Here is a 26754-nt window from a genome sequence, read left to right as displayed (position 1 = left end):
AAAGTGTTGTTGCTAGATTCAGTTCAGAGGCTGAATACCGAGCTATAACTCTCCTTACATGTGAACTTATTCGGCTGAAACAACTTCTTGATAAATTAAAGTTTTGCTAGCCACAGGCATTGAGTCTCATATGTGACATTCAGATATTTTTACATATTGCATTATATCCGGTCTTCCATAAACGTACCAAACACATAAAGAATAATTGTTAGTATTTTATTTGCTGAGAAGATTATTTCCTTTACGAACTCTGATGATTAGTTAGGTGATATCTTTACCAAAACTTCACTTAGATCTCTACAACAAATATCAATATCTCAACAGCCCAAAGTTAGTTAATTAAGTCTTGCATTAGTTGATTGTTATGTAGTCGCTTCTTTTGACTTTTCTCAGTATGTTAAGGTCATTTCTCTGCAGTTTGTAATGTTTTTTAAATCATGTTTAAGTATCTTTGCTTGTACTTGCTTTTTATTTAGCAAGCATAATTGTTGTCAATGTCATTTGATTCTTCCAAGGTTGGTATAGTAAAACGACACGGAAATATGGAATTTTCTCGGTTATAGGATTATGCAACTGCTTCCAATTCTGTTGACCAAGTACTATTTAATTGTATATTTATGAATTTAGTCATGTTCACTTTTACAAATTGTTGTAATAAACAGTTAGTTTGGTTTTCTATAGTGTCAGGTGTTCATGGAAAAGTTTAATGTATTGTTTATTATTGAGGTCAGTCCTTGAGTATTTGTATGCATATCAATACCAAGTTTATTTAAAAAAATTACTAGCGACAACATTGTTCTATTGAAAAACTGGTTTGTGGAATGGTGGTGTTAATATGTTTTCTCGATGCTTATGCAAAGATTGATGATGAGTTAAATCTATCCAGAGCAGAGCATATTTGGACCGACTTGTGTAGAGCTTATTTACTAGCATAAATGCTAGTAAAACTGCTTCGGAGAGAATATCACAAGAGCTTATGAGCTTATGAATTCTCATAAGCTGTTTCTCATAAGCTTACTTAACAAATTTACTGATTTAGATTTAAAATTCTAGACTTCCCCAAAAACAACCAAGTCTTATCTCATCCTATAGAGGCAGTTACAGGGATCAAATTATGTCATAATATTCTATAAAAAATTATGTTTCTATCAAATTCGTTAATCTCAAGCTCTTTTCTAATAGTTTTTCTTATGGTTTTTCTAGGTCTCTTTGAACCTCTAATTGTTTGACTACTTTTCATCTAATTTACTCTCTTTACTACATAATTCACATGTCATCTCTCTACATGTCATAACAATTTAAATCTATTTTTCATCATCTTTTCTACTGTGGATGTTACCTCAATACTTTCTATAATATTGTTATTTATAATTTTATTTCGTCCAATTTTTCCACAGATATACACATTCTCATCTCTACTACACATATTTTATTTTTATGTCGGTTCTTTAGTGTCCATTATTCTCTCTCGTACAACATCATAGGTCTTGCAGTTGTCTGATAAAATTTTCCTTTCAGTTTTATAGATACTTTTGTGTCACAAAATTATTGAGACCATCATCCATTTCAATCACTCAACTTTGAATTTGATTATTTACGTCTCCTTTTATTTTTCCATCTTTTTATGGTTCTAAGATATTTAAGCTGCATAATTTGTGATATGATATGATCTTTAACTTTCACCTATAAATCATAAACACTTTTCCTTTTACTAAATTTACATTCCATATATTGCGTCTTAATTCTACTTAGGCGAAAGTCATAGGCTTCTAAGGCTTGTCTTCAAGTCTTCAACCTCTCACTTAACTCATCCATTGCCTCTTCAATAGAACTATATCATCTATAAATGGAATACATCTTGATGCTAGCTCTTAGATGTGTTTCATAAGTACATTCAAAACTTAAGTAATAAGGTAAGACATTAGGATTGAAATTTGGTGCAATCATATTGTTTTGGAAAAATCATCTGTCTCTCCACCATGTGTCCCTACACCAGTCAATGTCCCCTCATACATATATTGCCTAACTCGAATATAGGCAATGCTAACTTCTTTCTTCTCCAAGACTTTCCATAAAATTTCTATAGACACTTTATCATACGTTTTCTCTAAATTAATAAAAGCTAAGTGCAAGACTTGTTGATACATCTAATACATATCCATCTCACATCGTAGTTGATAGATTGCTTTCCTAATCGACTTTTCATGTAAAAATCAAATTTATTATCAGTAACTTGAGCCCCTTTTATTAGTCTTTCTTCAATCACTATTTATCATAATTGTATGGTTGACTCAACAGTTTAAACCTATATTTCTCTTGTTCTTATAGATCATAATTAATTTGCTTCTTCTCCACGACATTTGCTTAAACCTTTTGTCACTTTCTTATAATTTTCCTAAAAGTTTCGACATTCTTACACCTAATTCAATCTTTAAACATTCATTTTTTTTAACTCTTTTACACTAAAAATGTTTAATCTGTCACCATGATTCTCTACCCCTAGGTTCAAAACCTCTTAATTCTCCCAACGCCTCTTTTACTATGTCTCTAATCTCTTGTGTCATTTTGTCCTACATATCATTTTCATTTCTTTGGAGTTGTTTGAAACCTCTCACAGATCTAGATCTTGCGTTAGAAAATCTTTTATTTTTCACCTTTCAAATGTCACAACCTGATCCATTGAACCCCTTGTAGATTTTTCATGCTTTTTTTTCTCTTGATTCTTACATTCTTAACCAATATTCTATATTGAATAATGAATCTCTCAGTATAACTTTACAGTCCAAACAAATATTTTTATCTAATTTCTTAATAAAAAAAACTATCTGAAAACATGTAATCTCACTCTTGAATGTGGTAAGATACTTATTTTTTTTCTAAAACATGTATTAGCTAGTTATAGTAAGATCAATAGGCAACAAAAAATCTAAGATGGATTTATCATCTACATTTATTTCCATAAGACCATACCCCACACACTCCCTCAAAGCCCCTTGATATGCTCCTACATGCCCTTCAAGACTTCCAAAAACACAAAATAATTGGACAACCAAAAACAAGAAAACCCAAAACACTTGAATTCATTCTCTCGTCGTCGCTAACCGTAGTGTCACTCGCATCCAAGCTCTATCATTCTTTGCTTTACGAATCTAACAAACCCTAACTTCATGCCCTTATCTTCTTCATCTTCGCTCTTCGACTTCTACTCAGGTATTCCACCATGTTCCTCCCCTCTTCTCCCTTTTTGCTTGTTTGTTCATGATAGTTGTTATATTTTGACTTGCTTGTGTAAAATATGTGTAATGCGTTTATATTCTTGATGTTTGTTTTAGATTTGCAAGTATTGTTTCGCTTGTCAAAGTCAGTCCTGGCTTGCTTTTCCTCTATAGAACAGTGATTTATATTTACCTAATTAGCAACTTATTTGAGTATTCTTACTATCTATAAACCTTCGTCGTCATCACCTAATTAGCAACTTATTTAAGTATTCTTATTATCTATAAACCTTCATCATCATCGTGCACAAGTTATTTGATAAAATTTGAATTGTTGCATTTGGAAAAGGAAAAAAGTGCTTGTTTGGAATGGTTTTTTAGAACAAATTGTGATTTAGTTATGATTTTGGAAGATGTGGTGAAGTTAATAGTATGAAACTACTGCCATCAACATGGCCATTACTTACACGTTTTTGTTGTTGTTCTTGTTCTCCAGAAAGTATTGGAATTCCATTTGTGATGCTGTTGTTTAGGTCAAATGAATGAGAGGCCTAATGGACAGCATCTAGAGTTACAGAAAAAGAAATTGAAGCAACTGACGAATAAAACAAACAAACAAAACATTGGGAGGCCAGAAATATGAGGTTTACTTCATGCCAAATAATAACAATGTCACAAGGATCCATCCTAATTCAGCAACCAATGGAATATCAATAGGAGTAGTCCCCAACATAACTAGTTTCCATCCTCTAATTTCCCAAAAAATATCTCTATAAGTTTTTATATATACTAAAAAGCTCAAGGGGGTAGAACATAGTGATAACAGTTTCTATTTTCAAGTCTTGCGATGCTTCCACCAATATCCTAACAGCATAATTCAACCATACAACTCCAAGAAGCACTCATTCAACTCCATAATAGAAGGTAAATACATAAACACAATCAAATAATCAACTGTTGAAAAACTCACAATACATATAAGAAGTCCTTCTGATAACTGCAGTTAGTATCACAATCCACAAGGGCATCCAAATTTAGAAATAAATACAGCAGCCAGAGTCAAAATCGATTAACCAAATTCACTACAGAGAACATAAACTAACAACTTAAAATAAGCGCGTATGAAAGACATAATACAATTCAGTTTTTCTTCGAATTCCTGTCACTTTCCATTAAACTCTACCTCACAGTGACAATATCATCAATCTTCAAAATCATCCGCACACACTCTGTTGCCAAGGTGATAGCGCTTGTGCTTACAAGCAGAGGCTGCACCACATTCTCTTCCAGGATGTTTGTAATTTGACCTTTCCTCACATTGATTCCAGCGTTTATCTCACCCTGCGCATGACGATTCCTCAGCTCAGTAACAATCGCAATCGGATTCAAGCCAGCATTCTCAGCCAAAGTATAAGGAATGACTTCAAGTGCCTCAGCAAATGCACGAATGCAGTAACCCTCCATTCCATGCAACACCTTCGCCCAAGCACCCAATTGCCTAGACAACTCTATCTCCGGCGCACCACCACCAGCTATCAAAAACCTCTTCGCAACCAAACACCTAACAACACACAGAGCATCATGCAGACTCCTGTCAGCCTCATCAAGCACAAGCGCATTGGATCCACGAACAAGCACGGTCGTGGTCTTTCCCATATCCTTAATCCCCGAAATCTTCACAATCTTCCCATCCCCAAGAGAAAGCTCCTCCACAAGATCAGCATAACCCAACTTCTCAACACGAAAATGTTCAATATTAGCAATAGGCAAACAATTAAGAGTCTTGGTAATGAACTCAATCTCGTCGCGTTCAACATCCTTAATCACCAAAATCTTAGCTTTAGCAAGGTAATGCAAAGACAAATCAGTAACAGCATCTCTCAAAATACTCTTCTGAATCAACAACACATTACAACCTGTCGCTTTAATCTTCTTAATCATACCCAAAATATAACTCCTCTCTTCCTTCAAAATCCTATCCATCTGAGAATAATCACTCACCACAATACTCTGTTCAATATCAGTCTTGGGAGGCGAAATCTGAAACTGAATCACAGCAATCTTCGCATTCTCCATACGAGTAGGTCCACCAGCAGCATGACTAACTTTCTTATCAAACACCAAACCCTTCACAAGCTCAGTATCATCAACAGTCCCACCGAGCTTCTTCACGATCTTAACATCACGGAGATCAACCATGTTAGGTTTATCAGAATCCACGACAGAGAGAACCGAGTCGACGGCGATGGGAGCGAGGAGCGAAGAGTACTGACTAACAACCTTGCTGTTAAGCGAAGTGCTTGCCGATTTGACGAGAGACTCACGGTCGGAGAGTTCGACCGGGACAGCCATGGCAGTGAGGATATCAACAGCTTTGAGAGAGGCTTTATGAAGTGAATCGGAGATCACGGTAGGATGGATGCCATGAGAGAGAAGGAGGAGGCATTTCTCGAGAAGCGCGCCGGCGATGACGACGACGGTGGTGGTACCATCACCAGCGGCGGAGTCTTGAGATTTGGAGAGTTCGACGAGCATCTTAGCGGCGGGTTGGAGGACCTGCATCTTGTGGAGAATGGTGGCGCCGTCGTTGGTGATGATGACTTCATTGGAAGAGGTGGAGATCATTTTGTCCATACCTTTGGGACCGAGACTGGTGCGGACGGCGTTGGCGACGGAGCGAGCGGCGATGATGTTGGATTGACGGACGTCATCTTTGCGTTTGTTGTCAGTGTAGGATTCGGTTTTGGAGGAACGGTGTGGTGGAGCCGCCATTGGAGATCGAACCCTAAAACTGAGATTTTAGAAATGAGCGAGTGTTTCAGTGAAGAGAAGAAGAAATTGTGTGTGAGTTGTAATAAAATTGAAAGAGTGGTTTAAAAGAAATGAGGGTTTTGCATTTTCTGAATGTTCACTCTAGTGTTGTTTCTTTATTGAATTAGTCTATTTATTTAAAATTTAAATGGGTGTTATATTATATTATTTCTCTCCCAAAATATCTCATTTCTTTTTATGTAAGTGGTTTAAAGGACACGGGCAATTTCTAAAATTGTTTGACGTTGTATTTCAAACGGGCCCGATATTATCTTATATTTTCTCTGTCACAAATTAAGTGTCGCATTTGAACATTTCACACTGATTAAAAAACATAATAAATGAAAGAGAGAATGATAATTTTATTATATTATTTTTGTTAATTATTGGTTTATTTTAATGATCATAAATGTTAAGTGAGAGAATAATAAATTGAGAGTGATATAGGTAATATTAATTGAAGGGTAATATTGAAAGAATAAAATAAAAATTGCATTGGAAATCAAAAGTGACACTTATTTTGGGACAAATAATTTGTTAAAATATGACATTTATTCCAATTTTATCTTTGGTGAGATACAAATAATTTTTGGACAAAATTTTTGATAACGCGTGCAAAAATTTTAGGATAAGATATCAGATTTTTCAGTTGTACTGAAATTTTTGGTAAAACATACCGAAAATTTCAGTTATAATGAAATTTCCAATATGCCATATATTTCAAATTTTTAGGGAGTATCGAAAATTTCATTATAACTGAAATTTTCGGTATGTTTTAATATTAGTTTTTTTCAACGATTGAGATTTTGCCGACACTTTTGGAGAATCCTGGTTACACCGACACATAGTGTGGTCTAGAATGCACAACCATTTGTATAAATAGGGGTCTTGGAGTTATTGGATAACACATCTCAACAAAATGTCTCTTCCTCAATATATGATTAAAGTATCTGTGAATTTCAATGGCCGCAACCCTGTTGTTCAAACAAATATTCCAATTGACACCAAATTCTTTGCCACCTTGAAGAAAAGTTGAACAATTTGCTTCCTGATTCCGATAATAGAAGGGTGACAAAGATCGAGTTTCGGGAGAAATGGATTGATACAAATGAAAGAGTGAAATGCAACTTAATCGAGTTGAAGAATGATGACAATGTGAAGGTCGTGTGGAAATCATTTCGCCGTAGGTTAACTAAAGGTTCGGTCAAATTGAATGCGCAAATCCAAAGATCAGTGGACGACGTAATGAAGTGTGTGAAAGATCCAAAGTCATCTGTTAGTGCCTAGGTTTTTTCATGTTTCAAAGTACTGTTTATGTTTGTTGTTTGTCATATGAAGTTTGTTAACTATGTTTGTTTGTTGTTGATGTTATTTTTTTTTACTCGAAACATGGAATAACAAAAAAGATTATGCAATAAAAAATATGTATACATATAATACATTAATAAAAAAATAAATCTACATAGGCCTTCCATTGGCAACATCGGCCAACCTAGCTAAAATACTATGAACCTCGTCATCAAGGTTCACCAAACCCATTAGGCTATCTAAGTGAACGACGATGAACTGCAGCCGGTTGTCCTAGTCACCTGCGGGAGGTGGAGGTGGTGGTGGTGGATCCGAATAAGCCCTAATACCTGAAGGCCCTGGAATATCAGATGTTGCGTCAGGTGGTATGATCCTAGGGTGTGACACACTGTGGAACCACTCCAGGTATCCATCCTAGAACTGCTCAGGCTACTGAACCTCAACGGTTGTATCTGTGATCTCATGGGGGGAGCTGATGATGTGACTCTGAAACCATCGATCAATGCCACTTGCTAGAGCCTCTAGAACCAAACGTGGGATGCCATGTATATAACCATGCTGGCGTAGACACCTCTCAGGCAAGTGTCTAGACACATGACTCTCCCATCTGACATAGCCTGAATATAAGGAAGATACATCAAAAGGACGATGATGACAATGACCTGTATACGATGTCCAAATGACATCATCTAGCGTCTGAGCATCCAACCTCCGTCTGTACTCAATCAACCCTCCTGGAATGGTCTGTTTGGCCTTCCACCTCTTTGCACAAGGGTCAGCAGTCGCAACACGCTCCACTCACAGATGTCAAGGAAGTACTAGTATATCAAACACTGCATAAATAAAAATCATCAAGCTCGGATAAATTATAATAAAACACAAAAAACCATGTAAAAAAATTATAAATATACATGTAACAAGCTCAGGTAACCAGTCAGTTGTCTGGTGTCAGGACGAGATGCAACATCAAGCGCCGTGTACAACATCGTCAAAGTCGCCACTCCCTAAGCCCAACACAGTGTGTCTAGGGCGCTGAATAGAGAAAAATAATGGACATCTATATAAACTCCAAACTTTTCCGCAAAGAGACTACACGTCACTAGATGTAGCATGTATGTCCTAGCAGCAGCCTGATACCTCCCTGCATCCACAACCAAGACATCCTAAGGTGAAAGCTATGATGCATAAAATTTAAATATATTTAGGTATAAAATAATAAAATAATGAAAATTTCTTAACCCACTCTATAGGTATGAGGCCCACCACCGAATTGACGAAACTGCCCTCGTGCTTCCGTAGATGCATCTCTGGAAGCACCCATTTTTTTTTGTTTAAAGTTATTTTGTTCCGTATACGCACTTACGGAAGACTTCCGTAAATGCATCTATGGAATCAGCCTAGACCCAAAAAACCAGAACAACATCATTTTTAACCATAAAGACCCACGCATTGATTCATTGATTAATCGGCATTACAATGAAATTTCAAACAGAAAATTAAGAAAACTAATTTTCTGATAGACCCAGCTCCCTTGTTTGAACTCTTTTGAGATTTTTATGATTTCAAAGTAGGTGAGTCGGGAGAGCGTTTGTCGACGTGCTCACAATATGAAGGAGACCGTGTTGTCGAGTTGTCATTTGACATAGACTTCACTTTCTTCGGAGCACCCTTTGTCTTAAAGGGTTGAGACGATGGTTTCATGTCGGTTGTTTCAGGAAATCCAATCCTCCACAATTGTTCTTTGATGTTTAATTTCATTTTGTCATCGACCTTCAAAAACCTCTCTTGTATCGCCTCCAATTTGTAAATAATAGAGATATTCGAATCTTCTTCGATACAACCGTCATCATCAAAACTAAGTCTCTTCCAATGAGGAGTGACTTCATCCATTCCTATTGGCTCACCTAATGTCACCTTTTTAGCAATAACACAAGCACACGGGAGACCATACGTGCTAGTAATAGTGCAACCTCACAAATTGGTTTCTTCTTGGTGTACCATTATCCGATCTTCCTTTCACCACACCAAAACCAATGTTAATTGCATTCCTACGAATCCATGTTAACATGCTTTCACGATCATCAAAGTCTTGCTTACTACTAAAGTCACCTCCGACATCTACCACACTTGCGACTACCCTATCGATACTCGTACAAACATCGACTAAAGTAGCTAATTCTCTTGAAATATTATCGAGGTGCACCATACCTATTTTGCCAAAATCACACCGAATTACAAAATGCTGAAAAAAAAAACTGCAGGGATTATTTCGTATATGCACTTACGGAAGTGTTCTTCCTCAGCACGTTCTGTAGATGGATCTACGAAAGCTACGTAAACTTTTTACAGAAAAAATCATTGATAATGTAATGATTGAAAGTGATTATTTACCTGAAATTCAGACTCTTTTTGCTCCCTTTGAGTCTTGAAGTGAAATAGGGTATTGATGATGTAGGGTTTTTAGGGTGTGGGATATGAAGATTTTGGAGAAATGAAACAATGGAGGAATGATCACACTGGTTCAAACTATATCAGAAACTTTCGTAGATGCATCTACGGAATAATGTGGTGCTAAGCTATGCCGTAGATGCACCTACGGAAACGTCCTCAAACTGATTTTATGTGTATTTTTTCCCATATACACTAGTTTATTACGCTTCCGTAAATATATCTACGGAATTTTTTCAAAATATTGAGTGCTTCCAGATGTGCATCTACGGAAACTGGAGACAAAAATAAAATTTCGTGTGGTATTTAAAAGAACCATGGGTTCGTTGAGAAGTTTCAAAATAATTTATCTTAATAAATTTAAAATTAAAAATACTTATTTTTGTCGGGGAAAAAGGAAGAAAAATGATTTACCATTTACAAAAAAAATACATCTTGAAGTAAGAAAAAGAGGTAGAGTTAGGGATGCAAAAGCTGCGTGGTCAGTGCAACTCCGCAGAATCACCACCATGCCACTACCAATGCGAATTCGAGCCCCCGTACTCCCATACTCCGGCATCTTCAGAACCGCCGCTCGTCATTTCCTAACCGCAACTTCCCTAACTCCAACAACCATAAACCTCCGCATTCGTCTCTCAACTTCCTTAACCGCCATCCACCACAGATATGGCGCGCCTCTCCGATACAGAACCTTTGCTCTTCCGCTTTTTCACCAGCAAAGTTCCACTTACGGCCGTTTCGCATTTCACGACGTCTCCAGCGATGAGTCCGACCTCGAATTCGCTCCTCCTCACTCTCAATCCCGCCCTCAACAACAGTTGGTATAGACTCTTAATTCATCTTATTCGCTTCTTTACATCACTGTTACTTACGCTGTTAGTTAATTATACTTCATAGTAGATTGAATTGAATAAAAGCATGTTTGCTCAATTTTCGAATCATATTCCTGTTTGGATAAACAACTATTTTGCAGCTTATAATACAAACGAAGTTTATTTAAGCACTTATGCATAAGCTTATTTAAGCTAGCAAAAGATAGAATAAATTGTTTTTTATCTATGAAGCACGGACACCCGGGAAATGACACCGACGGTGGACACTGATAATAATTTGAAAAAATAATAAATTAAAACGTAATTTCAAGTCTAAGTGCAAGTGTCTAACACAGATACATACACATTTTTTTTCTAGAAATGTCGGTGCTACAGTGATTTTTTTTTTTATATGTTACAAGTTGTTTTTGTAAATTATTTTGGAGAACTTATAAAAATAAGTTAGTTTCATAAGTTGTTTTCGTCAATTCTTCCAAACCGTCTCGCAATATTTAACTTTGTTGATAAGCTCGAATAAGCCAATTCAAACATACCTTCATGTGTGATTTTACTTATTAGGGTGATTCGACACTTGAAAACATTGACTCTTGGAGATGGAAACTCACCATGCTTCTTCGCAATAAAGACGAGCAAGAAGTTGTGTCTAATGAGAAAAAGGACCGTCGTGATTTTCTGCAACTCGAAACTTTAGCTACCAGGATGGGTTTATACAGGTATGTTCACTTCTGCATCAATTTAATCACGTTTTCTCTTGCATTTTTTTGTTTGCTTAGGCTATGTTTGGGAGTTTGGAGGGGAAGGGAGGGGAGGACTTTGGAAAATAGGAAGAATTAGGTGAAAAGAATAAAAAGATTTTGGGTAGGAGGGTTTTGGAGGGTTTGAGTTTATTCATAACACCAAAAACCCCATAAAATGGGGGAACTCAAAAATTGTATTGAAGGAGGGTTTTGAAGGGCTTATATAAATTTTGAAAACATCTTTTAGGTTGTTATACTATTTTGAAAATTAAAAATTTTGTAATAATAATGACTCTTTTATCATTCTAAACAAAACCATTTTTTCAAAAAATATCAAATATTTTTCTATATTTTTTTAAAAATTCGTTTTCGGAAGCCTTCCCCTCCCTTCCCCTCCAAACTCCCAAACATAGCCTTAGGGTCTAATGAATGTTTATATTTTTGCTTTGGCAGTCGACAGTATGCAAAAGTTGTCGTGTTTAGCAAGGCTCCTTTGCCAAATTATCGCCCTGATCTTGATGATAAGCGTCCGTTGAGAGAGGTATCACTTTGCATCAAGTGTTTCATTTCTGTTATATTAATTCTTGTGTATAAAGGAGTTTTAATGCATGAACTGGGTTAACTAAATGAATTTGATGGACCTGTAAAATTTGGGTGAAGGAAAACACTTTTAGGGGATACCATAATACCATATCTGTTACACTTGTAGTTGCAATCCTAGAACTGCAATTAGTTCAGTTCAAGTATAGTTTTATAGTTTGATGTCATTTATGCCACATGTGAAGGAGACTCTGTCGTAGTTACTAGTGGTATTGATGGTCGGGAGTGGTGGTGGTGGTTTCACAAGCGGTGGAGAAATCGGTGAAGCATGTTTGCTGGCACGGTCAATGTCCAGATAGAGGACAGCAGGAAATTATAATATTGTGTTTTTGAGAGAGTATTTGTGTAAACTACTCTCGAGCTCACTGAGGCTCCCATATAATCAACCGTATGAAATTATATTTCTGTTACTGTTGGACTTTCTGCCTTAATTGCGGTCCGCCCCTAGTCGCCTTAATTGCGGCACTTTGGCAGTTTGGCTTGCCTTCATTGCAGCCCCTAACACCTTCATTGTGTTGGTTTTGAAGGGGAGGATTTAGTCCCACATTGTTTAGATAAGACATGTGTTGTGTTTATAAGTGGGGGCAATCCTCACCCTTCAAGCCGGTTTTGTTGGGATTGAGTTAGGCCCAACCCAAATTCTGAGAGTTACTAACTCCGTCAGGGAAGACTGAACTGTTTCAGTTCAGATATCATATATCACTATAAAAGGCTAGACAACTTCTATTTTAAAGCTAACAACTTAGAAAGCCTTTTCAAAGTTATGTGTTGACTCTAAGCCTTTGTTTGGGAGTTTGAAAGGGAAGGGAAGGGAGGAGAGAGCTTGAGAAAAAAAAAAGGATGAAGTAAAGAATTGAGAGGTTTGAGAGTGGAAGGCTTATTTTTCTTCACAACACAAAATCTCCATAATTTGGGGAACTTAAACATTATATTGGAGGAGGGTTTTGGACGGGTTAGATAAACACTCCAAATCCAATCTATGTTATTATAATAGTCCAAATATTAAAATAATATTAATAATTGTTTATTTATCATTCTACACAAAACTCTCTTTCAAAAATAATTAAAGATTTATCTTTTTTTTTCTTTAATTATCTCCTTCCAAAATCCCCTTCATTTTCCCTCCAATATCCCAAACAAAGCCTAAGAGTATATTATCCTATACATGTCTATATTTTAATCTTTGGCAACCCAATATCGACAGTTTTTAATGGATATGTCCATATATAATGATCTTTTGGAATTTAGAATAATATTATTGCAATAAAAACCAAGGATCTAGTACTATTTGCTAAAAGATCTCTATTTTGGAGTTGCTTTTGATTTGATTTGTTCAAGATAATACCGTCCCGTTATTAATAATTACATGACTGAATTTAATTTGACATACACAGGCTCTATCATGAGATGTGTTATTTAGACACTTAAAAGTCAGACACCATATCCGACACCGTATGAAATGCAACTCAGTGTGCATGGTGTTGAAATCTGGGAGAGAGAAGAAACAACACAAAAGTCAACAACTGTTACGGTGTTGACGTCAGATTTTTGTCTAAAAAAACATTTCCGCCCTATCACGATCCAATTATCATGTATGCTATACCGCAGGTTCTCTCATAAGCATGCTACTAAGCTAATTAAACTATGAACACCAGCGAATATGAATGTCAATGAAAGTTATCTTATGAGAATATGTGGAAGAAAATAGATTAAAACAATGGTATTTTTTTTATATAAATTGGTAGAATGAATAAGTTTTTTAAATTAAGAAGGCCTACTAATGGTTTTAAAAAATTTGTGTTAATATAGTAATGAAATTTGTGTTAACATAGTAATGAAATTAGAGATTGAATAAATTATTTATGCTATATGAAAGTATGAAACCTTAAATCGTAATCTATAACGTAGTAAAATATCCATTGATATGATGGTGTAAATTTTATAATAAAAGAATTTTAAAAATCTGTAATGTTTAAAGAGGTCATTACATATTTTATGTTACTGTTTCGGGATGGAAGTGAGAGGAGACAAAAGTGTAGGTATTGATGAGAGAGGTTTAGGTGAATAATTGGTGAGCTACGGAGAAGCAATGCATGAATTGTTTTCAATGACTGCGCCTCATCAGTTTAGTGATATGGAGAAATATGTGATCTGGTGTCAACCAATTGTTTGTGACTCTGTTTGTAAGATTATAATAGATCCCTAGCAATAAATAGTGGAAAGAATTATAAACAGAAAACAGCTGTCTTAATGTTTTCAGTTTTAACACTGCAAAACTGCACTGTTTGGACGGTTTTTTATCCTCTCTTGCACATATCTTGATTGACTGCTTTTCTATGCTCTGCAGGTAACCTTACCATTTGGTGTTCATAGAGAAGTAGACACTCATCTTCTTGCTCATCTTTCACATAAGGCTACAAAAAGAGCAGGCTCTTTGGATGATTCCTTGCATCAATCAAGGGATGATGGAAGCATTCCTGCTGATGAAGGGATTTATGGGCATCCAGAACCCACGAGCCATATTAGTGTTGCCAAAGAGAAATTCCTTCAACGAAAAAGTCTGCAACTGCGTCATCAACAACAAAACTGGCAGGTTTCTTGTTTTTCCTGTCTAAACTTTGTTGTGCATCTCAATTGCAATTACAGTCTCAGCTGTTTCTGTAATTTTTGGCTATTTCACATTCCTGTTGTGTGAATTTGAAAAATATATAATGTAAATTTTTTAATGAACAATGTTTTTAGGTTCAGCCTTGATCTTTTTCATAATAGTTATATCTTGTAGTCTATCTTTTATCTCAAGAGTTATATCTTTTAGGTTTAATTACAATGAAGGTTCTTGAACTATTTGAGGATTTTCTAATAAGTCCTTGAACAAAGAGTTTGTAATGCAGCCCTTGAATTTGGAATTAAGCCAGCGTACATTTTTTTAATGAGGTCCCTAAAATTTGCAATTAGGCCCGTTCTGAACATCTAAATTTTTTGTAATTCAGAAAAGTAATTACGAATAATTTAAAAGTTCAAAGACTTGATTTTTTTTTTTTCAATTTAAGGACATAGTTATTAGTTACAATTTGTTGACAAGTTTAGAGACTCGATTAAAATTTTTTTAGTTCAATGACCTGTCTAAAAATCGCCAAAAAGCTCAGGAGCTTACAAAGTAAATAAACCTATCTTTTTATCTGGTCATTTTAAAACAGATATCTTTCATGTAAAACTCTTGGATAGAGGCATGGAGCGGAGTTGCTGACCTCAAAACTGCTATAGTAGGATGGCCACTATACTGAAGACTACAATATATTTATCATTTTTAATCAACATATATAAATACTCAACAAGAAAAGATGCATAAAATTAAAGGCATGCACATAATTAATGCGTTTAAGTCAAGTACACATGTTCATAACAAAAAAACTGTAGACTAAATAAGTTTAAAACTATGATTGAAGGATACAGTGGCAAAGGAGTTCACGGAGTCTGAAAAAAATAAAATAATGCTAAGAGAATGTGAGCAACAATACAAAAGTATAGTGAAAGAAAATGCTCTGCTATGTAGTATTCATCAAGTAAATCAGTTTCGGTATTAAAGGTGCTATTGCGCACTATTGATAGCTATCAATTTAACAACACACTATTAGCGGAGATCAAAGCTTATTAGTACATCAAAACAATTAACGAAATTTGGTTATAATAATTCAAATTTTCCAACTTATTGACTAATAAGTTTTGATTGAATATTCTAGATCTATATTTGACAATTTGTGTTCTACGGTTTCTTACCTTGATACATCATATGATGTCAGCTGTTTATTGATATTAGTGAAATTATCTATACTTAAATATTTTTTTGTCATTGTTTTTAGCCTTAAATGTTACAACATATGCTGGTTTATCCATAGGAATCTCCCGAAGGGCAAAAGATGCTTGAATTTCGCCGAAGTCTTCCTGCATTCAAAGAGAAAGATGCATTTTTGAAAGCCGTTAAAGAGAATCAGGTGAAAAAGGAATATGTGGTACCCTCTGCAATTTGTAAATTATTATTACTATTGCCACAAGAACTGTCACATTTGACCATTTCACCCATAATAAGAAAAAGATGATAAATAAAAGAAAGAGAATGATGATTTTAATAATTTATTCTTACTAACCATTAGTGTATTCCTATTATTATAAAGCTAAAGTGGAGAATAGTAACATGGGAGTGAGGTACATAATATTAATTAATTAGAGGTACAATCGGAAGCATAATAATTAAAATTACAATTAAAATTAAAAGTGACATTCTTTTTGGGATAATTATTTTGTTGCAAATGTGACAGTTATTATGTAACAGAGGGATTATTACTTTCCTTATAGTTTATTTACTTCTACAAATGATAAGCCAAGTGAAAAAAGGTTTAAAGATTTGATGCCCATGTATGATCCTTTATATAGGGTGCTAGTGTATAACTTATAACTTCTTATTGTGAATTAGTGTCAATCTTTCTTACTTTTACAATATGCTGTCTGTCTTTGATAAGTCACAAAGTTATTGTTATTATTTTTATTATTTTTATTATTATTATTATTATTATTATTATTATTATTAATTATTATTATTATTATTATTATTATTATTATTATTATTATTATTATTATTATTATTATTATTATCATCAAAACAGATTTTCTTAATGCTCATCCAACATCGGCTATATCTCATCTGCAAACTTTTACTCTCTATCTTCATAATGTGAAGCCCAACATTATTGTATTACATTACATATCAATATGTGTAGAGCTTCTGCATGGATACAAACTAGATTGCATAACTGAATCAAGCGGACATGTAAAATATTAGAATGGAGGAGTGAAGGGCAAAAAAAAGGGCAAGCATGAAGAGATATAGACACTGTAATCCACTTTTTTTTAGATAGTTTTAGAAATATATAACAAATTTGGGCATAAGTTATAACTGTTATATTATATATTAAATAAGAAATAGTACAATATTTCAGTAAAATTTGAACTACATTGTCTCTTTGTATGCGACAGTAGTCAAAAGCGAACAATCAAATTGATCCATTTAGAGCAAATGATAATTTAAAATGGGTAACATATGTGGTAATAGTTTCTCTGCAGGTTTATCTATTTTTCAGAATATTAGTACCGTTATGTTTGTGCTGCTGAATGATAATTTGTATCAATTGGCATCTTTAATGAAAATTCGCAGGTTATGTTTGTGCTGCTTAATGATAATTTGTATCAATTGGTATCTTTAATGAAAATTCGCAGGTCATTGTTGTCTCGGGTGAAACTGGTTGTGGTAAAACTACACAACTTCCTCAATACATATTAGAATCTGAGATTGAAGCTGCACGTGGAGCTCTATGTAGCATAATTTGTACTCAGCCTAGAAGAATATCTGCTATATCTGTTTCTGAAAGAGTTGCAGCAGAACATGGGGAAAAATTGGGAGAATCTGTTAGTTTCTGGACCTTTTTAACTTGCCAATGCTTGAACTACTTAAATTTATATGCTTTCTACTTGACTTCAGTTATTTGCATGTTTTCAATTCTGAAAGGTCGGCTATAAAGTTCGGTTGGAGGGTATGAGAGGAAGGGATACTCGTCTTCTTTTTTGCACCACAGGTGTGTTATTGCGGAGACTACTCGTGGATAGAAGTTTAAAAGGTGTAACTCATGTTATTGTTGATGAAATTCATGAACGCGGAATGAATGAAGGTAGCAACATAATTGTTTTATTCCAGTATTTTTGTTATATTTATTATGTCAGTACGATGCTTACCGTTGGCTCTCACTTTTGTCAGATTTTCTTCTCATTGTCCTGAAGGATCTTCTCCCTCGTCGTCCTGATTTGAGATTAATTTTGATGAGTGCAACTTTAAATGCTGAGCTTTTTTCTTCGTATTTTGATGGTGCCCCAACTATGCATATCCCTGTAAGCATAGGATACTAATTTCTGCAACTTAATTAACGTTCAATCGATGCCATCACGATATATCTTACTATGTTGTATTTCAGCAGTCGTATAATTTGGTCTGATGTGTTTCATTTGATAACTTTTCAATGATCTGCAATGTTCCTTTTTATGGACATGATGAATTTTCTCTCTTGATATTGATTGTCTAAGCTTTTACAAAGTAAAACTGTGTACTTTTGCAATTCAACAACTTAGCTGCTGAAAGAAATGCTTCTGTTAGAACTATTTGGCATATTAACATTTTAGTAAGATGGTAAACTCACAGACAACATACTTTTCAGCTAATATTTCCACAAACTAGCATATTAAAGTTCCCAAATTTTCTGCTTTGGCTATGAGTACACATTTGTTTGCAGATGTTGTGAAAGGATACAATAACACTTATTTTCCTTTTATAATTTTGGGACTTGTGCAATATCTAGGGATTTACTTTTCCAGTTCGAGCACAATTTCTTGAGGATATTCTGGAAAGGACTGGATATCGTTTGACTCCTTATAATCAAATTGATAACTATGGTCAAGAGAAATCATGGAAAATGCAGAAGCAAGCTCAATCTTTCAAAAAAAGAAAGAGCCAGATTGTTTCTGCTGTTGAGGTACACAAGTTGATCTGGTAATCTTTTCTTGTTTTATCTTTTTTTTTGGGAGGTCATTTTTTTGACTAGTTCTGTTAATTTCTCTATGATGTTGCATAGGATGCATTAGAAGTTGCGGACTTTAAGGGGTATAGCCTACGCACTAAGGAGTCAATGTCCTGCTGGAACCCTGACTCAATTGGTTTTAACCTTATTGAACACGTGCTTTGCCACATTGTTAAGAATGAAAGGCCAGGTGCTGTTTTGGTTTTTATGACTGGTTGGGATGATATAAACTCTTTGAAGGATCAACTCCATGCTCATCCTTTATTAGGTGATCAGAGCCGTGTATTACTTCTTGCATGCCATGGCTCTATGTCCAGCTCAGAGCAGGTAACCTTTCTACTAATAGACTGAAATGCTATCACAGTAAATGTTACCCGTTGCTATCTATTTTGCAGTTTAGTACTGTATATCTAATGCGTACTTTATTTTAATTTAAAACATTGGGAATATTGAATCTCTTAAGCTTATTGAAATTAAGTACTGTAAAATTGGGTTCTGTATTATTAGTTTCCAGGTAACACTATTTCAGTTTGTCCGAGATAATGATAGACATTTTAGTATCAAACTTAAAAACAATATTTTAGAGTGGCTTGTTAAACAAGAATTTTTCCTCCAATTCTTCACTTTTTTTGTGATCAAGACAGTTGCAATTGATTATTTAAAGGACTTCCTTTGTAATACATTTTCTTTTTGTTAGGGAGGGAGGGGGTATTACAGTAATTTTTCCATATGTACTTGTATCAGCATAGTAACCTATTTAGTGTTTAGTTGAATAGGTGGTTAGTAGCAGGTCTGATCATACTAGCAGAATACACTGTTTTGTTAGTTACAATACAGTCACTTTGAGCTTCTAAAGGTTCACTCATTGTATAAGTTGGCAGTGTACCATGCTGAAATGTCGAGAATCATTTTCATCAATTTCTCTAAACAGAGAATCTGATCTAGAACTTCTCACTCACTTTCTTACACTTTCTTTCATTTTCTCTCAAATCGAATAAACATGGTATTTAGAGCTTTTTCTCAAGACTGATCCCTACAAAGATGTCTGGTTCACCTTAAGTACATATCCACAACCAGTTTCTGGTGCATCTAGTGTCTATCAGATTGTCCAACCCATCTGAGTGCTACTGTTATCTCTTCTCTGGGAGACCAAGTCATAAACAGTTACCTTGAGCTTGTAAAGGCTTGGCCACTATATAAGTAGGCAGTGCACCAAATTTTCAAAAGAGACTCTTGTCTTGGTCTCTCTCACATCTAGCATTTCTCTTTCACTTTCTTTTAAATCTCACGGGGTTTTTTCTTTTCCTATTAAAACCACATAGTTTTTGTTGGAATTTCCGCCTTAATTGTGGTCCTTTCATTGTGTTGGGTTTGAAGGGGTGGATTTAGTCCCACATTTCTAAGAGATATGGCCTGTGTTGTGTTTATAAGTGGGGGCAATCCTCATCCTACAAGCCGGTTTTGTAGGGATGAGTTATGCCCAACCCAAATTCTGAGAGTTTTATACTCTTTTCTTTTCATTTATTCATTCAAGATATTGTATAGTGAATTTTGTTTGCTTTCCTGTTTTTACTTGCAGAAATTAATATTTGAAAATCCTGAAGGAGGGGTGAGGAAAATTGTTCTGGCTACTAATATGGCAGAGACTAGTATTACCATCAACGATGTTGTCTTTGTGGTTGATTGTGGAAAAGCAAAAGAGACATCATACGATGCATTAAATAACACTCCTTGTTTGCTTCCATCCTGGATCTCAAAAGCTGCTGCCCGACAGGTATTTGATCGTTCAAATTAGTTTGTGAATTTGGATTATTCGAGAATTTATTTGTCTATTTCCTTTAAAAAGGAAAAAGACAGATTAAGAGTCTGTTCGTTATTGATAATTCGAGTAAAAAAGCAATTTTTAATGCCTTCAATAATTAAAATAAATAGAATCTAAAAAAAAAGATTTTTAGGTTAAAATCTGAAGCTATTTTCATTAAATATTTGAAAAATCAGTCACAATAGATGGAAGAGAAAATCAATGACTTATTATGTAGAGTTTAATTTTTAATGTGTTAAAGTTTGAATATTATGTTAATTTTTATTATTATTTTATATATTAAATTAAAAAATAAAAAACAATATTTAATTATTACCAGACCTTGAACCGGTCGTACCAACACCTGTTAAAAGTTCCGGTCCGCTTTTGATTACTTTGATCCAACCATGTTAAAAAATGTTTTTCTTGTTTACATTTATAGTTGCAACTTGCAAACAAACATAAATTAACTTCTGATTTTAAAAAATCTAAAAACAATCAGAATTATTTTTCATCAAAGTCATTTTTTCTTTTAAAGGGGCTCCGGGAAGATCTTAGAAACCTTACAAACTGTTGCTCACTATTTTAATATGACTGTAGTTGGACCATGGACAATTGTTAAATTGTGATTGTTGCTATCAAATTGAGCTATATCTTTCTAGTTAAGCTGCCAAATATGACTCTTTCATTTTATCTGTGTACAGCTTCACAATGTCTTCTTTACCTAATTCATTTGGATAGATTTTTGGTACTCTGGTTGATTAGAAAGTTTACATTTTTTTCTTAGAGAAAAGGAAGGGCTGGTCGTGTTCAATCTGGCGAATGCTTTCATCTTTATCCCAGATGTGTTTATGATGCTTTTGCTGATTATCAACTGCCAGAGCTTTTAAGAACACCATTACAGTCCTTATGTCTACAAATAAAAAGTCTACAACTTGGAAGCATCTCTGAGTTTTTGTCTAGTGCTCTCCAGCCACCAGAGGCCCTTTCGGTAAACTTCATTGCACTTGTTTTTGGAACTTGAACTGAAATATGATGGTTGTTTGAATTTATTTTCAATGACATCTGTGTTGATTTAGGACATTCTTCATCATGCATCAGAGTTGTTTGATTTAATTTACTATGTCGTCAAATAATTTTGTTGTGCAGGTTCAAAATGCTGTTGAATATTTGAAGATTATCGGTGCCTTAGATGAGAATGAAAATCTTACAGTTCTAGGTAAAAAAAACTTTCTTTTCTGCATCTTGATCTCAGCTTCTCCTGCCATATTTCTATCAACTGATGCCACTGTTTTCCCAAGCCTTTTTTATGCATTATTCCAATTTATTTCAAAAGTCTCTACGAATATTGAGTTGTAAATTTTCAGGGCGCAAGTTGTCAATGCTTCCTGTAGAGCCTAAGCTTGGCAAGATGCTCATCTTGGGAGCTATTTTCAACTGTTTGGATCCCATATTGACTGTTGTTGCTGGGCTTAGTGTGAGAGATCCATTTGTTGTGCCAGCTGACAAGAAGGATGTAAGTCATGAGCACTGCTAATATCTGCCCCTACCTCTCCCACTGCCATGTTCCTCTTGATAGAAATAGTGATTGATTATATTAGTTTTGACGTTGTGACATGATGAAGCGAGTCTAATTGTTTTTGTTGGACATAAAGTGTAGTAAGTTCTTATGTTTGTGCTGTTTTGTTTATTACATTGGGCCTAAACCATGGCTGTTAAGCGCGTTTTTCTCACTCCAACGTGTTTTGCTTCGGATCAAATGTAGTTCACATGGTCCTAGAGGCTTTGATGCGATGTTATGAACCAACTATCGCATAATAAGCTAAATTTGTTAAGTGAAGGTACATGAATTGTGTTATACCTTAGATTATTTAATTGTTTACTTTGTACTTTTTATGCAGCTTGCAGAATCTGCCAAGGCCCAGTTTGCTGCTCGTGCATACAGTGATCATCTTGCACTTATCCGGGCTTATGATGGATGGAAAGATGCTGAAGCACAGCAAGCTGGTTACGAGTACTGTTGGCGTAATTTTCTTTCTTCTCAAACACTTAGGGCTATTGACTCTCTTCGAAAGCAATTCTTTCACTTGCTCAAAGATATTGGTCTGGTTGGCAACAATTCTGAAACCAACAATAAATGGAGTAATGAGGAGCATATGCTCAGAGCAGTTATCTGCGCGGGTTTGTTTCCGGGAATATCCTCTGTTGTGGTAATTCACTTATAAGTTCTTTTCATTTTTGTGATACTTCAATTTGATTTTTTTACCTTTTCAAATTTATTCTGGTTTTGAGAGTCATCTCAAACTTTTGAGGGGCCCTGTATAAGAAGTTGAAGTTAGTTTCAGTTTATAAGAATTTCCGCCTTAATTGCGGTCCGCCCCTAGTCGCCTTAATTGCGGCATTTGGCTTGCCTTCATTGCAGCCCCCATCACCTTAATTGTGTTGGCTCTGAAGGGGTGGATTTAGTCCCACATTGCTTAGCGATATGACCTGTGTTGTGTTTATAAGTGGGGGCAATCCTCACCTTATAAGCCGGTTTTGTAGGGATGAGTTAGGTCCAATCCAAATTCTAAGATGGTAGATCCATTGTTGGGCTTCCCGCATCGTCCATGCTTCGGGCTCATTGAGGCCCAAGCGTGAGAGGGTGTGTTAGAATTTCCGCCCCTAGTCGCCTTAATTACGGCATTTGGCATGCCTTCATTGCAGCTCCCAACACCTTCATTGTGGTGGGTTTAAAAGGTGGATTTAGTCCCACATTGCTTAGAGATATGGCTTGTGTTGTGTTTATAAGTGGGGGACAATCCTCACCTTACAAGCCGGTGTTGAAGGGATGGTGTTGAAGGGATGAGTTAGGCCCAACCCAAATTCTAAGACACTTGATTCATGAATTTTTGGTAAGGGGCCCTACTTGACCATAAATTAACTGTGAAATATGTTTATGGAGGCCCTCTTTGCCATAGCTTAATAATGAAAAAAGTGTGAGGCCTTGTGTTGTAGGCCCCCTTGCACACGCTCAAAGACGGCCCTGGGTTTGATGCATGTTGAATTGTTCTTGTCAGCAGAATTCATTTTCTACATTTATGGAATTTTCATGAAAGTAACACACATTCGTATAACACACATTCGTATAACACACATTCAATGGCACATACAGCAGCATATATATGAACCACACGAGCTTACATATTTGCTCTCCATAATATTGTCAAAGTTCAATTTTGTTTTTTTTCTGGGAGTTGTTTTTTGAGGGTTTTGCATGACAGGGCCTTGAAGGGCTACAAAAATATATGTGTGTGTGTGGGCAGGGGTTACAAAATCGACTTGTAAGGTCATGATTGCCTCCAGTTATGAACACAATAAATGACATACCTCTAAACATTAATGTTCATTATTGATTTTAATTGCACTTTTTTTTGTTATCAATGCCGTATCATATCCTCATCAGCAAACAGGAAATAAACAACTTTTCATTTCATCTAATATCACATCAGCAAAAAACAAATAGAGAGAAAAAAAAGACAGCATTACTATATCGAAAGTAGGATATAACCGGAGGAATTGATTACATTGATTTGAAAATGATGGAGGTATTGATTTGAAAATGATGGAGGTATTGATTTGAAAATGATGGAGGTGATAACGATGCAATTTGGGGGACATAAATTGATCTTTTGTTAAAGTTAGGACTACTGAAATTGTAATTTAAGCAAATATTTATACATATTTTGTTACATTCGTAAGTGTTTGTCTTTGGATATTGTCTATGGTAATCTCATTAAGGAGGTATGGAGGAAATGCTGTCTTTCGTGTTTTTTTATGTAAGTTAGTTGAATTTTCCTGTGTAATTCTTTTTGATGTGAGGTTGTGCAAAATGTTATGCAGAATAAGGAAAAGTCAATAGCACTGAAAACAATGGAGGATGGTCCTGTTCTTCTGTACGCTGTAAGTTTTTCCTTCCAATACCCAATGTTTTCATCAATCCTTGTATGTTTATATGACCTCATTTTGTTTTGGGGGAAAATATAATCCATTGAAGTTCTAAAATTTTGGTGCTGTATCGTGTAGAACTCTGTAAATGGAAGTGTACCCAAAATTCCATACCCATGGTTAGTGTTTAATGAAAAGATTAAAGTGAATACAGTATTCCTTAGGGATTCAACTGGTGTAACTGATTCTATGCTGCTCTTATTTGGTGGGAACATATCCAAAGGTGGACTGGTAAGTTCCTACTCTTTTTTCTTCACGTCTTCCCTCGATCAGCTCTTTATCGTTTATACCTGTTAGCTCCTTTTGACTACTCATTGTGCTTTGACATATGGTGAACATACGGTTCTTTTGACAGGATGGTCACCTAAAAATGTTGGGAGGGTATCTGGAATTTTTCATGAAACCAGAATTAGCCAAGACTTACTCAACTTTAAAGAGGGAACTGGAGGAATTGATACAGAAAAAAGTAAGTCTAGTTTTATTGGCCATAGCTTTAAACTCTGATACTTATCAAGAGAATAATTCAGTTGTTTAACCATATTTTCCCCTCAATTTCCTGTTGCTCTTCAAGTCCTTGACATAATTACTTTATGCTCTGCATGTTATACCAGCTTCTGGATCCTATGTTAGATATACAATCGCAGAATGAGCTTCTTTCAGCCGTAAGATTGTTGGTATCAGAGGACAACTGCGATGGCAGATTTGTGTATGGTCACCAGGTCCTACCACAGTTGAAGAAGGCAGCGAAATCCAAAAGTGGTGATGGATTCGAGGGTGATAATTCTAAAAATCAGCTTCAAACATTCCTTAGCAGAGCTGGACATCAGCCACCGACTTACAAAACACAGCAACTGAGAAACAACCAATTCCGTTCTACTGTCATATTCAATGGCTTGGATTTTGTTGGCCAGCCATGCAGCAGCAAAAAACTAGCTGAAAAATCTGCTGCTGCTGAGGCTATTCTATGGTTAAAAGGAGATAATACCCACTCATATGGTGATATGGGTCATGCATCTGTGCTGTTGAAGAAAAGCAACAAAAAAAGTAGGAAAAAATCGTTTAGTGATGCTAAATGGGGTTAAGTTACCTTTACAAGAACTATGTTGGATAAATTTGTTTGATAGCGTCCTATACCAATGCTTGTCTATGGTCTCTCTTTGGTGCAATATATTCAGGGTTTATTTTGCCAGCAAGAGTGTACAGAGCTATAGGGATTTTGAATCTGAAAGGTACAGATCTGAGCCCTTTATTTTGTACCAGGGTGATCTTATCTAGAGTCCACCTACATTTGGGGCACATTTTAAGAAGTGTATTTCTACAATTGCTTTTGACTTATCTGACCCATAGCATTGCATGGCTGGATGAGCAGCTACTGTACATGCAACGAATTCATGGAGGAAAATGGAGGGAGTAAGCCTCTAAAGTTCGTATCCACATGCTAATGATGTATTCTGTTCTGCACTGCTCTTGTGAGCAGATAAGAGATACTTTACAAGGTAATTCACTCACAGTTTTTATGTGCATTTCTAAGAGTTGTAGTTGCTTAGTTAATCAAACCATCTGATTATCCAGTTAAATTATAGAATATGTATTTACAATTATTTTTACTCTCGAGAGGATTATGATGCATGTTAGACCTCTTGAGATGGGTTCTTTTCAACATGATATTGTAAGCTATAAGAGATAACTTGAAGGAATATGGAAATCAATTTTGATTTGTCAAATTTCAATCCAATTAGAAAAAGCAAGTGAATTTATTTATTAAGTTGCTTACTGACTTTTAGAAGTATAGTCTTCCATAGCAACAATGCAAACTCAGTTTGACAGTGCTATGAATTTCTATGGCCTTTGAACAAATTCTTTCTTATTTTCTCCCTGTACAGATGTTCAATCACCTCTCATCGCATGTTATCCACATTCCACTAGAAAATGACTTGCAAATATGCAAAAACTTCTTTTTTGCTCACGAGTCATTTATTAGTTATTATGATGCAAGTGAAGAGTCCTCAGAAAAATTATTGACTAGTATGTAGTTAAATTGTTGCCGTCTTTAGGTATGCAAAACAGTAGAGCGTCTTGAATTTTGATTTTACAAATACCAAACCACAGTCCAAATAAATTGTCACAGATAAAATTAGGTTTGAAAAATTAATGATTTTGATACTACAGTTTTTGTATCACTTCATACCTGCAAAATATATTTAATATGGTTCCTAATTAAAATTTAAAATATTTTTAAATAATTTTTAAACAGTTGTATCCTATACCTTTGATTATTATTTTTATTAATTATGGAACTATTTTTAATGATAAAATAATAATTTTATTTTTCTGGTTTATAAAATGGCAGATACTTTTCATTTGAGTCTAATAATGTTACATTAGTATATATTG

The 26754-nt window shown here is 35.1% G+C and overlaps 2 protein-coding genes across 3 annotated transcripts; one reads left to right on the top strand and one right to left on the bottom strand.

Annotated features, from left to right (window-relative positions):
* Positions 1 to 4148: 4148 nt before the first annotated feature.
* LOC131603991 (T-complex protein 1 subunit delta-like) lies at positions 4149 to 6138 on the bottom strand. The gene has a single exon (XM_058876475.1). It carries the CDS (start codon positions 5985 to 5987, stop codon positions 4395 to 4397), a length of 1593 nt encoding a protein of 530 aa, XP_058732458.1. The 5' UTR covers positions 5988 to 6138; the 3' UTR covers positions 4149 to 4394.
* A 4063-nt stretch (positions 6139 to 10201) lies between these two features.
* LOC131603989 (DExH-box ATP-dependent RNA helicase DExH3-like) lies at positions 10202 to 26125 on the top strand. 2 transcript variants are annotated; one of them, XR_009284565.1, is made up of 20 exons: positions 10202 to 10603; positions 11174 to 11328; positions 11806 to 11893; positions 14300 to 14545; positions 15849 to 15944; positions 17224 to 17412; positions 17513 to 17672; positions 17759 to 17889; positions 18354 to 18527; positions 18627 to 18899; positions 20152 to 20346; positions 21161 to 21364; positions 21523 to 21592; positions 21741 to 21889; positions 22275 to 22583; positions 24256 to 24315; positions 24439 to 24591; positions 24716 to 24826; positions 24972 to 25589; positions 25730 to 26125. XR_009284565.1 is itself a non-coding variant. In XM_058876473.1 (19 exons), exons 1-19 carry the CDS (start codon positions 10292 to 10294, stop codon positions 25440 to 25442), a joined length of 3546 nt encoding a protein of 1181 aa, XP_058732456.1. In that variant the 5' UTR covers positions 10202 to 10291; the 3' UTR covers positions 25443 to 26125. The 2 variants fall into 2 exon arrangements, 1 of the variants encoding a protein (XP_058732456.1); XM_058876473.1 differs by having other exon boundaries at positions 24972 to 26125.
* The last annotated feature ends 629 nt before the right edge of the window (positions 26126 to 26754 follow it).

This window comes from Vicia villosa, linkage group LG5 (assembly GCF_029867415.1).
Source record: "Vicia villosa cultivar HV-30 ecotype Madison, WI linkage group LG5, Vvil1.0, whole genome shotgun sequence".
NCBI lineage: Eukaryota > Viridiplantae > Streptophyta > Magnoliopsida > Fabales > Fabaceae > Vicia > Vicia villosa.
This window is presented reverse-complemented; position numbering and strand designations above follow the sequence as displayed.

Excerpts from the sequence above, each read along its gene's own strand:
- LOC131603989 (XM_058876473.1), top strand. The coding sequence starts at position 10,292 with ATGCCACTACCAATGCGAATTCGAGCCCCCGTACTCCCATACTCCGGC. Across the intron at positions 17,673-17,758 it reads TGAACGCGGAATGAATGAAG|ATTTTCTTCTCATTGTCCTG; the intron begins GTAGCAACATAA and ends CACTTTTGTCAG. Across the intron at positions 24,592-24,715 it reads ACATATCCAAAGGTGGACTG|GATGGTCACCTAAAAATGTT; the intron begins GTAAGTTCCTAC and ends TTCTTTTGACAG.
- LOC131603991 (XM_058876475.1), bottom strand. The coding sequence starts at position 5,987 with ATGGCGGCTCCACCACACCGTTCCTCCAAAACCGAATCCTACACTGAC.